The sequence below is a fragment of the Chiloscyllium plagiosum genome, chromosome 42 (assembly GCF_004010195.1).
Source record: "Chiloscyllium plagiosum isolate BGI_BamShark_2017 chromosome 42, ASM401019v2, whole genome shotgun sequence".
NCBI lineage: Eukaryota > Metazoa > Chordata > Chondrichthyes > Orectolobiformes > Hemiscylliidae > Chiloscyllium > Chiloscyllium plagiosum.
Window position 1 is genome coordinate 15,782,472 of NC_057751.1, and position 16,870 is coordinate 15,799,341.

General features: G+C 49.1%; 1 protein-coding gene across 1 annotated transcript in view; it reads right to left on the bottom strand.

The window, feature by feature from the left end:
* Positions 1-16,870, bottom strand: part of LOC122542980 (myoferlin-like) — a gene marked incomplete at its 5' end in the record, with an annotated part of 121,844 nt that overhangs the window by 49,262 nt on the left and 55,712 nt on the right. Inside the window, 10 exons of the mRNA XM_043681124.1 lie at positions 155-256; positions 2,655-2,813; positions 5,838-6,019; positions 7,708-7,785; positions 9,402-9,513; positions 11,371-11,538; positions 12,414-12,553; positions 13,842-13,944; positions 15,917-16,031; positions 16,494-16,657. Of these exons, the coding sequence (XP_043537059.1) occupies positions 155-256; positions 2,655-2,813; positions 5,838-6,019; positions 7,708-7,785; positions 9,402-9,513; positions 11,371-11,538; positions 12,414-12,553; positions 13,842-13,944; positions 15,917-16,031; positions 16,494-16,657 (1,323 nt within the window). The remainder of the gene's footprint in view (positions 1-154; positions 257-2,654; positions 2,814-5,837; positions 6,020-7,707; positions 7,786-9,401; positions 9,514-11,370; positions 11,539-12,413; positions 12,554-13,841; positions 13,945-15,916; positions 16,032-16,493; positions 16,658-16,870) is intronic.

The window sequence follows — 16,870 nt, forward strand, 5'->3', positions numbered from 1 at the left end:
GAGGGGGGAGGAAGAAAGTGTCAGAGGATAGGAAGGGGCAAAGGGTGAGGTCAGGGAAGAGTTGAGGTGTTGCTGTTCAGTGGGTGGAGGGCAATAGGCAGCTATGTGCACAGGGCCGGAGTGCGCGTGGGAAAGAGAGAAGAGGGTACATCACCTCAATCGTGCTCAACTGCAGCTGCGGCCTGACTCCCAGAGGCACCATGTACGATTCGGAGTCTCTCATTGGCGGTCGCGGAGGTAAATTCTGATCCCCATCCTGAGCGATCACAATACAAACAAAGTCCGACATCATAAAGGCACAAGGCTGACTGGTCCGCCATCTAAAACCTTCCCCCTGAACTTTTGTTTCTGCCACACGGTGCTCCATTGCTTTTGCTCGGTACAATGATTATCCCAATCATGACTAATGGAGTGACATGGAGGTACTTCACTGTAAACATAACCAGGCCCTCCCCTTCACTTTCCTCCCAATCCGGGTTTGCCAGAAGCCCTGGCATTCCAACCCTGATCCTTCTTCCTGTTGAAAACTAAGATGCATGGAAATCTGAAATGGGAATGGGGCAGCACGGTGACTCAGTGGTTAGCACTGCTGCCTCACGGCGCCACAGACCCGGTTTCGATTCCCGCCTCGGGTGACTGTGTGGAGTTTGCACATTCTTCCCGTGTCTGCGTGGGTTTCCTCCGGGTGCTCCAGTTTCCTCCCACAGTCCAAAAGTGTGCAAGTCAGGGTGGATTGGCCATGGGAAATTGCCCATAGTGCTCAGAGATGTGCAGGTTAGGGTGGATTGGCCGTGCTAAATTACCCATAGTGCTCAGGGATGTGCAGGTCAGGGTGGATTGGCTATGCTAAATTACCCATAGTGCTCAGGGATGTGTGGGTCAGGTGGATTGGTTTTGCTAAATTGTTCCATAATGCTCAGGGGTGTGCAGGTTAGGCTGAATTGGCCATTCTAAACTGCCCATAGTGTTAGGTGCATTAGTCAGAGGGGAATGGGTCTGGGTGGGTTACTCTTTGGAGGGTTGGTGTGGACTTGTCAGGTCGAAAGGCCAGCTTCCACACTGTAGGGACTCTAATCTCTCATCTAAAAGTTTGCGTCGAATAGTTTTTGGGAAGGTGTGGTAGTGTTGGGGGGGGGAAGGGGAGTTCAAGGACTGAAGAGATGGAAAGCAGGAGCGACTGAGTGAGGAATGAGTTCATCGTCCAGGGTCAAAGGGAAGGGAGATAGGGTGAGAAACAAGGTAAGTGCTGAGAACCAGTGAGCTGCTAACTGTGACAGGATTCAGGCTCACTTCGGCACCAAAAGAAAAAGGAAGAGACAAGCCGAAACAAGCAAAGGACGCACAACGGCAAAAGGTAATACTCTCAAATTGTTGACTCAGAGGTTACGGTGGCTTCGTCATTGGATACTTCTGAAGCAGCGACAGACAAGCTTTTGGGGGTCACAACATATCGAGGAACAGGGGAGAAAGTTGAAAATGTGAACGAGGAGCAGAAATGGGCCCTTCGGCCCCTCAAGCTGGTCCTGCCATTCAATAAGATCGCGGATGACCTGTTTGTGTTTCAAATTCCACTTTCCCATGGAAGCCCAATGACCGTCCATTCCTTTGTCTGTCTATAGAAGGCCAGCCATCGTTGTACCAAGTGGGGCAGCAGGCTCCAGCAGCCAAGTTGCGTCCACTCCTGCTCTGGTTGTTTTGCTGCTATCCCTTCCACAGTGCTGATTGGCCTGGCTGAGTCTGACAGATCTCTACCCCAAGCTGAGAGAATGCCAAGAAAAACACCCAATCCTGTTAGCTTCTGGCCCAGAGCCAATCAGCACAGAAGGAGGCCACTAGGCCATCACTTTGCCAGCTTTATCTGACTGGTCTCACTCTCCATTGCCCTTCCCTGTCGCCTTGCAAACTTTTACGTTTCAAGTACTGATCCAATTCTCTTTCTGAATGTTATCCACTGAATCTGCTTCCAAAAGCTTTTCAGGCAGCACATTCACAGATCACAGAATCCCTACAGTGTGTAAGCAGGCTGATCGGCCTATCGAGTCCACACCGACCTTCTGAAGAGCATCCCAACCAGACGCGACCCTCTACCCTGTCCTTGTAACCCTGCATTTCCCACCCAGCTTGCACAACTCTGGACTGTGGGAGGAAACCAGAGCACCTGGATGAAACCCACGCAGACATGGGGGGGTGGAGAACATGCAAACTCCACACAGACAGTCACCCAAGGCTGGAATCGAGCCTGGGTCGCTGGCGCTGCGACAGAGCAGTGCTAACCACTGAGCCAGATCAGAGTTCAATAGTGTGGGTGCTGGAAAAGCACAGCCGGTCAGGCAGCATCCAAGGAGCAGGAAAGTCGACGTTTTGAGCATAGGCCCATCATCAGGTCAACCTCACCCTCGCCCCCCCCCCTAAATCTCAACCCCAGGTTCTTCTGCCCAATATGTTAAATCCTCGAATCCCTGTTACCAACTCCCCTGCCACTGGGAAATGCTTGACTTTCATTCCAAAGCCTTCAGGGTTCAGAATGCCTCTACTCAATCCCAGCTTAAGCTTCACTGCTTGCATGAGACTCGACATCGGGTTGGCAAAAAATCAAGTTAGCGATCCAGTAGCTCAGTACACGCACTTCTAACAAGGTAAGAAAACTCAATTACTCTCTGCTTCATGAGTAGTTCAAAGGAAACCAGCAGCTCGCCACTGAACCGTTCTCCCCGGAAGACAGGATGCCACTGGAGAGCCGAGACGTACTGTGCCGTTGAGTCTAGCCTCACACTCGGGAAGCACAGGGCAGCACCCAAATATTCGTGTTTGCTCTGTCAAAACAGAGGAGGAAACATCAGCACTTCTCCCCGTTCTCCCAACACCACTTTACTCAGAGCACCAATCAGTTCCATGGTCCGAACGGGAGACAGGATTCAAGTCACCCAGTGAGGGATGAACTCGATCAAGGGTCAAAGAGTGCAGTGGGAAAATAGAACAAAGGACAAAGAAAATTTACAGCCCAGGAACAAGCTCTTCGGCCCTTCAAGCCTGAGCCGATCTAAATCCACTGTCTAAACCTGTCGGCCAATTCCTAAGCATCTGTATCCCTCTACTCCCCACCTACTCATGCATCTGTCCAGACATCTTAAATGAATCTACTGTGCCTGCCTCTACCACCTCTGCTGGCAACGTGTTCCAGACGCCCACCACCCTCTGTGTGAAGTACTTGCCGCGTGCATCCCCCTTAAACATTCCACGTCTCACCTTGAAAGCATGACCTCTCATTATTGAATCCTTCACCCTGGGAAACAGCTTGTCTCTATCCACCTCGTCTATACCCTTCATGATTTTGTAAACCTCAATCAGGTCCCCCTCAATCTCCTTTTTTCTAATGAAAATAAACCGAACCTACTCAACCTCTCTTCATAGCTAGCACCTTCCATACCAAGCAACATCCTCATGAACCTTCTCTGCACCCTCTCCAAAGTGTCCACAGCCTTTTGGAAATGTGGTGACCAGAACTGTACACAGTATTCTAAATGCAGCTGAACCAATACCTTGTACAATTTTAATATGACCTGCCAGCTCTTAGACTCGATACCCCGCCCAATGAAGGCAAGCAAACTATACGCCTTCTTGACCACTCTAGCCACCTGTGCAGCAACCTCCAGGGTACAACTCAAGGGCTGAGTTTGAATCCCACAGTAGGGGCTGTTAGATTTTAAACAGAATTAATGAATAATTCTGGAATAAAATTATCGGATCTCATTAAGAGCAATCACAACCTGTTGGATTGCTGGAAAAATCTATCTGGTTCACTGGTACCATTCGGGGAAGGAAGTCTAGCATCCTTACATGCCGTGACCTAGACGCTCTCATCCCATCAATCAGAGTCGGAGAGTCATACAGCACAGAAACAGACCCTTCAGCCCAACCAGTCCATGCTGATCATAATCCCAAACCAAACTAGTCCCCCCACCGCCTGCGTTTGACCCATATCCTTTCAAACCTTTCCTATTCATGTACATATCCAAACGCTTTTTAAACGTTCTAACTGTATTTGCATTTACCACTTCCTCTGGGAGTTCATTCCACACACAAATCACACTCTGTGTAAAAAATGTGTCTTTTTAAATCTTTCTTCACTCACTTTAATAATATGCCCTGAGTCTTGAAATGCCCCACCCCAGGGAAAAGATATCTGCCATTCATCTTACATGTGCCCCTCATGATTTTATAAACCTTTAGAAAGGTCACCTCCCAACCTCCCGTGCTCCAGTGAAAGAAGTCCCAGCCTGTCCAGCCTCTCTCCGAACTCAAACCCTCCACTCCCAGCAACATTCAGGTAAATCTCTTCTGAACCCTCTACAGCTTAATAGCATCCTTCCTACAGCAGGTCGACCAGAACTGAACACTACCCCAGAAGAGGCCTGACCAAAGTTCTGAATAGCCTGAACGTAATGTCCCAACTCCTATACTCAACGGTCTGAGCAATGCAGGCAAGTATGCTGAACACCTTCTTAAACACCCTGTCAATATGTGATGCAAACTTGAAGGAGTTACGTACTTCAATCTCTCGGTCTCTCTGTTCTACAACACTACCAAAGGCCCTACTTTCAATTGTCTAAGTCTTGCCTTTGCTTGTTTCATCATTTATCACATTTATCCAAACTAAACTCCATCTGTCACTCTTCAGCCCATTGACCCATTTGATCAAGATCTCTTTGTAATCTTCCATAACCTTCTTCACTGTCCATTATACCATTAATCTTGCATACTTAGTAACCATGCTTCCTCTATGTTCGTTTATATAAATGACAAATAAAAAATGGACTCATCAGCAATCCCTGTGGAACACTGCTTGGCAAAGAACAGAAGAAAATCTCTGCCAATGGGCTAGCACAGACATCGCTGGACTGAGTGGCTTTCCACAGTCTGCAGAATATTCTCTACCACAACGTTTACAGACACTGTGGCACGCTGGCATGTAGTAGGAGTTATCTTAATACATGGGACCCTGATTTTACAGACAAAAAGATCATATATCCACACCATGCCTGCTTCAATTCAACACAATAGGTAGCAGCCATTCACAAGGCAGGGTAATGTCTTGATCACCCAGTCCATCTGCCTGGTTCACAATGTAAATAAAGCCTGGCAGTTAACTGTCACTCATCATGAACTGGTGATGATCCACAAGGAGGCTACTAACTTGCAACAGTCAAAAGGCATGAATGGAATAGGAATGAATATGAATATGAATAGGAAGGGTTTGGAGGAATATGGGCCGGGTGTTGGCAGGTGGGACTAGGTTGGGTCGGGATATCTGGTCGGCATGGATAGGTTCGACCGAAGGGTCTGTTTCCATGCTGTACATCTCCATGGCTCTATAATCAGGGTCCACATATTAGCCAATCAGTGTTCTCCTCTCATTTGGTATTAATGTTGAGTCACCCATGAATTGGTATTAATACGAATTGTCCTGAGGAGCGCAAGATGGAAGGTTTTGATAAAATATTTGCTGTTCAGCAAAACTGAAGTTATGCATCACAAGATTACAAAATGCCAACTTTCTCAAGGAAGGAATAACCAGTAAATTGGGGCGGTGGGGGGGAGGGGAGCGATGCGGATGAGACCATGCTTCAGAAACAGACAAGGGCAGCACATGGTATAACTCTGCTGTTGGTGGATAGTGTTACATTGCCCAGCAGACTGCTTGCCCAGATGGACCAGTTGGCTCTCAGCTCCAATGAATGGGACAAGGGAAATAACACAAGCACGAGGTCACAGATTAGACCAAAGCACGGCTGGGATTTTTAGTTTCGGAAGGAAAGGCCCAGCGCAGTGTGACTTACTGCACGGTTACTGTCAAAGAGTTCCAGCGAGACAAAAGGTGGGCACTCAACTACTTCCCTCAGATTGCCGTAGATTTCCACCTCCTCAAAAATCAGCGTCTGGTCCCAGATAGGGTTCAGAGTCCCTCTGATAATGTCTGTGCGTTTGCTCTGGTGCAGGAGTGACACTTGAATGTAAGGGTCTGAAACAAAAGGAGAAATTATACAATTAAAGGTCAGAGCCCTGGGTACGGGATATCTCCTGTTTGGATGCATACAGTGACAATGATACGTCTGACCAGAGCGCCATGGAGTGAGAATCACGAAGCATGACCCTGTTTTGCAGCAGGAGAAACTGACAGAATCGAATCCTGGATCACACTCACTAATGCCACAGTCACAACTTCCTGCCAATACAGGTGTCACTTCCAGGACAGCACGGGGTGAGATACAGAGTAAACGTCCCTCGACACTGTCCCCCCATCAAACACTCCCAGGACAGGGACAGCACAGGGTTAGATACAGAGTAAAGCTCCCTCTACACTGTCCCCATCAAGCACTCCCAGGGCAGGGACAGCACGGGGTTAGATATAGAGTTAAAGCTCCCTCTACACTGTCCAACCATCGAAAACTCTCAGGACAGGGACAGCATGGGGTGAGATACAGAGTAAAGCTCTGTCTGTACACTGTCCCCCCCATCGAACACTCCCAAGACAGGGATAGCGCGGGTTTAGATACAGAGTAAAGCTCTCTCTACACTGTCCCCCATTGACCACTTCCAGGACAGGGACAGCACGGGGTTAGATACACAGTAAAGCTCCCTCTACACTGTCCTCCATCATATACCCCCAGGACAGGGACAGCACGGGGTTAGATACAGAGTAAAGCTGCCTCTACACTGTCCCCCCCATTGAACACTCCCAGGACAGGGACAGCACGGGGTTAGATACAGAGTAAAGCTCTATCGACACTGTCCCCCCATCAAACACTCCCAGGACAGGGACAGCACAGGGTTAGATACAGAGTAAAAAAGCTCCCTCTACACTGTCCCTCATCAAACACTCCCAGGACAGGGACAGCACGGGGTTAGATATAGAGTAAAGGTCTCTCTACACTGTCCCCCATCAAACACTCCCAGGACTGGGACAGCACGGGGTTAGATACAGAGTATAGCTCCCTCTACACTGTCCCCATCAAACACTCCCAGGACAAGGACAGCTCGGGGTTAGATACAGAGTAAAGCTCCCTCTACACTGTCCCCCCATTGAACACTCCCAGGACAGGGACAGTGCGGGGTTAGGTACAGAGTAAAGCTCCCTCTACACTATCCTCTATCAAACACTCCCAGGACTGGGCCAGCACGGGTTTAGCTACAGAGTAAAGCTCCCTCTACACTGTCCCCATTAAATACTCCCAGGGCAGGGACAGCACGGGGTTAGATACAGAGTAAAGCTCTGTCTGTACACTGTCCCCCCCATCAAACACTCCCAGGACAGGGACAGCATGGGGTTAGATACAGAGTAAAGCTCTCTCTACACTGTCCCCCATCAAACACTCCCAGGACAGGGACAGCATAGGGTGAGATACAGAGTAAAGCTCTCTCTACACTGTCCCCCGATCGAACACTCCCAGGACAGGGACAGCACGGGGTTAGATACAGAGTAAAATTGCCTCTACACTGTCCCCCCCTTCAAACACTCCCAGGACAGGGACAGCACAGGGTTAGATGCAGAGTAAAGGTTCCCTACGCTGTCTCCATGCACAACCAGGACAGATAAAGCCTGGGGTTAGATACAAAGCATACACGAGCACAATCCTGCTCTACATGTGGACCGCCTGCACATCCGACTGCACACAGATCTAAGAACTTATACCTTGTTAACCTACTAACCTGCAGAGCTGCTGATATCAGTGGGGAGCAAACCTCTTGCCTGATAAATGTAGCCACGAAACTGGAAGGCATTGGGTGCTGTGTAAAGGAAGAGAAGATGACGGAATGGATCAAGAGAATCGCTAACCATTGTGCAAAAATGTTCATCCTCCCCCCTCACTGAGACGAGCGGACCGATATCCTGCTCATGCTATAACCACACAATTACCCGTTGAGTCTTTCTGATCCCACCATGTTAAAACAGGACACTCCAATGTATTATCACGGTTTGAACAAAGAATTTTTCTTTTCCTCAGTATCACAGAATGGAGGCACACGTTGTCAACACCACATTCATCAGGACAAATGCCAAAGTTCAAATGCCCACTACATTTTATCCTGCGGGGTTCTGATCAGTTTGCAAGTTAACTCTTACTGGCCACGTGTTGCCTGCAAAAATAATATTAACAACTTGTGCGTTTGGAATGGATCAAGAGAATCGCTAACCATTGTGCAAAAATGTTCATCCTCCCCCCTCACTGAGACCAGCGGACCGATATCCTGCTCATGCTATAACCACACAATTACTCGTTGAGTCCTTCTGATCCCACCATGTTAAAACAGGACACTCCAATGTGAAATTCTTCATTGGCTGTCCTGAGTTGGGGGTGAAAGATGATATGGAAATGCAGGTCTTTCCCTGTTTTCCCCTCCAGCCTTTAGATTACATTATCCACACGGATTGCGCTTCCAGTTCTGAGATTCACTTCAGCAAATTTCCTGTTGTCTTGAGACTGAGGTTTGAACAAAGAATTTTTCTTTTCCTCAGTATCACAGAATGGAGACACACGTTGTCAACACCACGTTCATCAGGACAAATGCCAAAGTTCAAATGCCCACTACATTTTATCCTGCGGGGTTCTGATTGGTTTGCAAGTTAACTCTTACTGGCCACGTGTTGCCTGCAAAAATAATATTAACAACTTGTGCGTTTTTGCAATTACTGCAGGTCGGAGGGACCCTGCAGTTGCCGGTTGCTTTTGCCTCAGCCAATCAGAGTATAAATTGTAGCGATCATTTGAAACTTGGCATTCGCACATTTGTCCTGATCAGCGCAAGACAAAAGTCGGCCACAACCTGCCTCTCGGTTCAGTGAGATTCTGGTTTGAATTTCTCCTAAAGCTTCATCTTAAAACGGGAGCTGAATATTGTAATGCTTTAAATATATACTTTCCGCCCGAATGCCTCAGTCTCAAGTCAACAGGAAATTTGCTGAAGTGAATCTCAGAACTGGAAGCGCAATCCGTGTGGATAATGTAATCTAAAGGCTGGAGGGGAAAACAGGGAAAGACCTGCATTTCCGTATCATCTTTCACCCCCAACTCAGGACAGCCAATGAAGAATTTCACAAAGAGGAGTCCGTGCTGTATGGCAGGAAATGTGGCAGCCAGTTTGCATGCAGCAAGCTCCCACCAAAAGCAAGGTGAACAATGACTGAATCATCTGGTTTGGTCATGTCGACTGAGGGACAAATATTGACCAGGGCGAACTCGCCCAGCTCTCCTTCAATGAGCATCATGTGACCTTTCACATCCTCTTGAGTGGACAGAGAGGGTCCAGTTTAATATCACAGTGAAACGACAATGAAGCAGTCCATAAGTACAGCACTGGAGTGGTGAGAGTGCCACAGTTCTCGCAAACCACCTTAAACTTACGGTCCAGAATGCAAGATATAAAGGGCGCAGTCATCCCGTAAAGTTCCTGATGGCCAACAGGCTTCTCCTGTTCCTCAAGATCCTCTAGGTGCACCTCACTGCTTTCCCGACACTAGAAAAGGTAACAGGCAGGCTCTCACACACAGCACTTCCTCAACGAACACTCATCAACCCACCAATTCTCTACCCAAATGTCGAGGCAGCTCTCACTCTGTATCAGCTCGCACTCATCAAGCGAAGCATCTCTGCTTTACAGAGATTACAGCCCCTTCTTAAACTTCAGGCAGCCTGTGGTAACACCGAGTACTGCGTACAGAGCACAGTTAGAACCACAGTTAGAACCAGAGAAATGGTTCCTCTGCACTGTCCCCATCAAACACTCCCAGGACAGGGACAGCACGGGGTTAGATACAGAGTAAAGCTCTATCTATACTGTCCCCCATCAACACTCCCAGGACAGGGATAGCACGGGGTTAGATACAGAGTAAAGATCTCTCTACACTGTCCCCCCATCAAACACTCCCAGGACAGGGACAGCACAGGATTAGATACAGAGTAAAGCTCTCTCTACACTGTCCCCCCATCGAACACTCCCAGGACAGGGACAGCATGATGTTCGATACAGAGTAAAGCTCTCTCTACACTGTCCCCATCAAACAATCCCAGGACAGGGACAGCACGGGGTTAGATACAGAGTAAAGCTTCCTCTACACTGTCCCCCCATCAAACAGTCCCAGGACAAGGACAGCACGGGGTTAGATACAGAGTAAAGCTCTCTCTACACTGTCCCCCATCAAACACCCCCAGGACAGGCACAGCACGGGGTTAGATACACAGTAAAGCTCTCTCTACACTGTCCCCCCATCAAACACACCCAGAACAGGGACAGCACGAGATTAGACACAGAGTAAAGCTCCCCCTACATTCTTCCCATCAAACACTCCTAGAATAAAGATGCCTGTATTGTTTTCATGTGAAAGTGAAGTTCTCTCTACTTTGTCCCCATCAAACATTCCAAGGAAAGGTCCAATCAAGAGTAGGTACTATTTTCAGAAATGTCAAGGAAAGGCAGCATAGATGGCAGAAAGGTTCAGTGGTTCGCGCTGCTGCCTCACAGTGCCAGGGACCCGTGTTCGTTTCCACCCTGGGGTGACTGTCTGTGTGGAGTTTGCATATCCTCCCTGTTTCTGTGGGGGTTTCCTCCCACAATCCAAAGTTGTACAGGTGAGGGTGGATTGGCCATGCTAAATTATCCCATAGTGTCCAGGCTAGGAAAGTGAGCCTTGAGAAATGCAGGGTGACCGTAGGTCGGGGAGGAATGCTCTTGAAAGGGTCGCTGTGGCCTGTTGCCACACTAAGGTGTCGATGATTCTATGAAGCCACGTTAACACTTCATAATTCACTGGCAAGGCTTCAGGTGAAGGATTGTGTCCAAATTTTGGTGCTGGGGCGCTTGAGGATGCAAGTCATTGGAGAGGATGCAGAGGGGACTCAACCCAGGATGGTACACAAAACCTTCCATTTACTGGTGGGCCGAAGAGCCTGCTTCCACACTGCAGGGATTCGATGGTTTGGAGGTGAGAACGGAGAAGGTGGACTTTGATTCTCCTTCAAAAATAACCGCACCACCTGAATGGGTATTGGGGGCCAATTCTATCGCCACTTTCAGAAGGAAAGTTTGATAAATGCAGGCAATTTTCAGGGCAGTGGAGAAATGAATAACTGGATTGTGTTTTCAAGGTGATGACACAGGCAATGGATAGGCTGAAAGACCTCCCTTTCCACGCAGTGCAAATCTATACCCGATCACTGCTCTGTGGTGCTATCGTAGCTGTCATCTACTAACAACCAGTGTGGGTCAGTTTTTTGGCAAACCCCTCCTCTCTTCTGGTTGACAAGTTTCAGCTAATTTGGTCCCAAAGTACCGTTGAGCAAGTGACTGACCGCCTAACAGCACCGGGAAACATACCAAAGAGCCTTCCAGCCTGAAAATGGCCGCCGGGCCCATCTGCTCCTTGGGGATTAGTCGTCTTCTCCAGCGCCTGCGGCGGTAAATGTCTCCCTTGTTCTGTTTTATGTGGAACTTCCAGCCAAACAGAGGGGCGTACTCCCAGCCATCCTGATCAATCTCTTCTCTCTGTGTGAGGAACATCAGATCGTAAATTGGAACGCCAATGTTTCAAATAGTCATGGTGCGGCCCTGGGAATGCTCCTAAAAGGAAGCCCCTGACTGGTTGCACACGTCCTCACTCGATGTGAAGGCTTGAGGGTGCACTGTTTTGATCAAGTGAGAGCAATCACGATCTTAAAGTTAGAGTCAGGACACTTAGAAGTGAAATGAGAATGTTTTAAGGAGGGAATTCCAGAACTTGGAGTCCAGGGGACTGACAGCACAGCTGTCAATGGTATGATTAAAGTCAGGATCGCTCCAGAGGCCATGAATGCAGATAAATGGAGAGGAGTGTAAGGTCGGGAAGATTACAGAGCTCGGGAGGGAATGAGGCCTCAGAGGAATTTGAGAATTTTAAGATCGAGGTGTCGTTGACGAGGAGCTTAGGGCAGGGGATGACAGGGGAAGTGGACTTGAACATCGAAAGACAGGCCACAGAATTTTGAGTGACCTCGACAGAGTGTGGGAGACCAGGCAGGTGTGTTTTGGAATAGTCAAGTCAAGAGGGAATGGAGGCAGGGATGAGGGTTTTAGTCACAGGTGAGTTGGTGTTATGTGGGAAAGGCAGCAGCTAACGAAAGTACAGCAACCTCCCATCAACGATGACATGATGACGACAAGGTGAGCTGGTTTATTTGGGGAAAATAACCACCGACGGGACACCAGGGACAAGTCCCCTGCTCTTTCTGAAAATAAGCCAAGGGTCCCTCAACGTCCACCCGAGGTAGGGGGAAATGGTTTAAAGTTTCAAACGGCAGATGGGTTCCTCCAATATAACCGCTGGAACCCACTTCCCCCCCATCCCCACGAACGTGGCACGTACCAATACTGTGACAGCTCACCTTCATCTGGCGAGAGCGATCAGGCTTCCTCATGCGCTCGCGCTTCCACCGTCGTCGCCGGTTTGTGTGGTAGGCTTTCTCCGTGGGGTTCCAGTGCCTTGGCATCGTCTCTGGTGGAACAGCCTTTCCATACTCCCATCCTGCAAAATGGAGCAGAGGGCACGTTGTGGTAACAACCACCAAATCGCCTTGGCCCCCCAAGGTGAGGAATCAGCAACCGGAGAGGGGCGGTGTCAAAGGGACTCACACCACAGACTTGGTGAGGGCCCCTGGAGTTGTAGACACTGCTGTAGTGTTGGGCACAGACGGCTCCAACACGCAGCAGGTATATATGACCAGGTAGGCTGCTTCACTGACCAGCATGGTGGGATAAATATTGGCCTCTCTTTGAAATAGTGCAGACACTGCTTTTACACTCACTTCACTTCTTTATATGAAAATTGACACCCTCAACTGGGCCATCGACTTTCACTGTTGTCTGACAGTGCAATGCTTCGTCAGTGCAGTTGCTCAGGATGCGCTGCACTGCAGCAACACAGACACACAGACAGTGCGGCGCTCCCTCAGTACTGACCCTCCAACAGTGCGCCGCTGCCCCAGTACTGATGTTCCAACAGTGTGGCACTCCCTCAGCACTGACGCTCTGACAATGTGGCACTCCCTCAGCACTGACCCTCTGACAGTGCGGCACTCCCTCAGTACTGACCCTCTGACAATGTGGCACTGCCTCAGCACTGACCCTCCGACAGTGCAGTACTGCCTCAGCACTGACCCTCTGACAATGTGGCACTCTCTCAGCACTGACCCTCCGACAACGTGGCACTCTCTCAGTACTGACCCTCCGACAGTGCTGCACTCCTTAGTACTGACCCTCTGACAGTGCGGCACTCCCTCAGTACTGACCCTTTGACAATGTGGCACTCCCTCAGCACTGAGCCTCCGACAGTGCGGCACTCCCGCAGCACTGACCCTGTGACAGTGCAGCACTGACCCTGTGACAGTGCAGCACTGACCCTGTGACAGTGCAGCACTCCTTTAGTCCTGACTCTCCGACAGTGCACTGTTGCCTCAGTGTTGAAATGGAATGCCTTCCTGGACCCTGTGTTCATTTATGTGTGTTAGAACATACACATGCAATGTCCTAAATCAGAGCTGAAGTCTCATGCACAGAACAAAGATGACAATTTTGGCATGCAGTAATGAGGAAGAGCATATGGGATGGGGTTCTTGAAGCCTTGAAGGACTGAGAGAGAAGGGCAGTTGAGCACTCAGTTTCCTGACCTTGATAAATAACACTGAAAACTGGGTTGAGGTAACAGGAGCCAGATTCATCGATAATCCAGAAAGGATCAACTTTAACAAAAGAAGGTAGTTACAGTTCAATAGTGCCAAGTCTTTGGCCAGTCCCACTGGCACATGCCTACTTACCATGTTCATCCACTGCCCGATAAAGATCTGCTATCCAGTCCTCCTTCCATTCCCACCCAACAGGGCATTCAATCTCTTCCACTGGCAAGTGTCTATTCCCTTTCTGAAATCCAAAAGAAAAAACATTGGGTGGACTTGCCAGGAGAAAGTGAGGACTGCAGATGCTGGAGATCAGAGTTGAGAGTATGGTGCTGGAAAAGCACAGCAGGTCAGGCAGCATCTGAGGAGCAGGAGAATCGACGTTTCGGGCATAAGCTCTTCATTAGGAATGAGGCCTCATTCTGAAACGTCAATTCTCCTGCTCCTCGGATGCTGCCTGGCCTGCTGTGCTTTTCCAGCACTCACTCTCTGGACACAAGAGCATTTGCATCAAACTCTTCTCAAGCAACTGTGATCAAAACGGCACGGTGGCTCAGTGGTTAGCACTGCTGCCTCACAGCACAGGGTCCCAGGTTCAATTTCCCACCTCGGGTGAGTGTCTGTGTGGAGTTTGCACATTCTCCCCGTGTCTGCGTGGATTTCCTCCGGGTGCTCCGGTTTCCTCCCACCGTCCAAAAATGTGCGGGTTAGGGTGAATTGGCCATGCTAAATTGCCCGTAGTGTTAGATGAAGGGGTAAATGTAGGATAATGGGTCTGGGTGGGTTGCACTTCGGCGGGTCGGTGTGGACTTGTTGGGCTGAAGGGCCTGTTTCCACACTGTAAGTAATCTAATTTAAACAAAAACTGTGTTCCCCATCTTGTACGTATCAACAGTAAAGCTCTGATAAGGCCACAAGTGGAGCACAATGCCCAATTCTGATCTCTGCACTTCAGGAAGGACGTGAGAGTCCTCAACATGGTGCAGACGGGGATGGACCAGAATGGTTCCGGGGTGAATGATTTTTGCCACAGGCTTCTGTTGGAGAAGCCTGGGGTGTTGTCCTTGAAGTGAAGGCGATTGAGGGGGGATTTGGACAAGATTCTGACACGTTCAGATATTGAGTGATACAGCACAGAAACAGATCCTTCGGTCCAACCAGTCCAGGCTGACCATAATGCCAAACAAAGCTAGTCCCGTCTGCCTGCGCTTGGATCATGCCCCTCCAAACATGTCTTATTCCTGTACTTATCCAAATATGTTTTAAACGTTGTAAGTGTACCTGCATCCACCACTTCCTCTGGAAGTTCATTCCACACACAAATTACTCAGTGTGTAAAAAAGGTTGCCCCTCGTGTCCTTTTTCAAATCTTTCACCTTTCACCTCAAAAATATGCCACCTTGTCTTGAAATCCCTAACCAAAGGGACCACCCACCAAAACCTCTCAAAGGTGACGCCTCAACCTCCTGCATTCCAGTGAAAAAGTCCCAGTGTCTCCAGCCTCTCCTCATCACTCAAACCCTCATTCCCGGCAACATCCTAGTCAATCTTTTCTGCACCCTCTCCAGCATAATAATAGCCTTCCTTGAGCAGGTGGGAGGCGGAGAAGTATTGTTCCCATCACGTGATGATGCAGAGCTTATTTGGGAGACATGGATTTCATATTTTGGGCAAGAGATAGAAGGGGAGGACGTACGATCAAACTTTTTTCCACAGCGAGTGGTAATGAGCTGGAACTCACAGCCCATGAGCAAGGAGGAAGCAGAGATAATGAATGACTCCAACATAAAATCAGACTTAAAAATCACACAACACCAGGTTATAGTCCAATAGGTTTAATTGGAAGCACTAGCTTTCAGAGTGCTTCCAATGAAACCTGTTGGACTATAATCTGGTGTTGTGTGATTTTTATCTTTGTGCACCCCAGTCCAACACCGGCACCTCCAAATCATAAAATCAGACAGGTGCTTGAGGGAAATAAACTGCAGGGAGGAGTAGGGCAATGGGACTGACTGGATTTCTGTTCCGGACTGACAATATGACCCTCTGCCCTTTTTTAGCTCCACGAGCTGGACTGAAGTCCGGCCCAATTATAGGAACTATGAGTCTTTTCTTTCTCGCAATCATCAAGAGTCCACCACAAGGTGCTTGCCTGTGCCATGTTTAACTCCTGCGGACATTTCGGTCAGATTTCTCAGAAGGAGTGAAACACCTACTTTGTCTGTCCACTGTTCCAAGGCTGGGCTCCATTCCCCTCCAGCCAAATGGGTTTCATTCTCGTAAACTTCGTCAGTGAATTCATTGTGGCCTGCATCAGCGTCAAACAACAAACTGTAAAAGAGAGGGAGAAACAGAATTGGACAAAAATGTCCATGGAAATGCAGAGACAGTGACCCATCCTCAACTCGACCCTTTCCAAATTCCTCTGTCACTCCTCCTCCGTCCTCAACCTCAAATGCATGCAACGCACTCCCCATCCCTCCCTCAATCATTCCTTGTCGCTCTGTCTGGTCGACAGCGCGTCCTTGGCTTGCGAGGGAGCACTGAGTCAGAAAGGTCATGGGTTCACGTCCCATTCCAGGATGTGAGGGTGTGCTTCAGACTGACGCCCCACTGCGGCATCGAGGGAGCACTGCTGTGTGGGAGACGCCGTCTTTCGGGGTGAGGTGCCCGCTGACGGCCCAAACAAACCCTTGTCCCGTGAACACAAGTAAAAAGGTGTGCATGATGATCAATCGCAATGCTTTGGAAGACCCCCTCCCCCCACTGCAAGAAGGCAGGAAGCAAACTCACCACCGCTCAGGGTCGATGGTCCATTTTCCGTCCCACTGCCAGCCCCGGAGAGGGTAGAAGTCCTTTCTCGACAGCCTTATTTTACCCGACGCATCGGAGAACGCTGGATGCTGCAGCAACCCACTGGTGCCCCAGTGGCCCATGACCCGCGCCTGGTTTTCATACTGCAAACAGAACCACAAGAAGGCGTTTGGTATGCTTTCCTTTATCGGTCAGAGTATTGAGTCCAGGAGTTGGGAGGTCATGTTGCGGCTGTACAGGATATTGGATAGGCCACTGTTGGAATATTGCGTGCAATTCTGGTCTCCTTCCTATCGGAAAGATGTTGTGAAACTTGAAAGGGTTCAGAAAAGATTTACAAGGATGTTGCCAGGGTT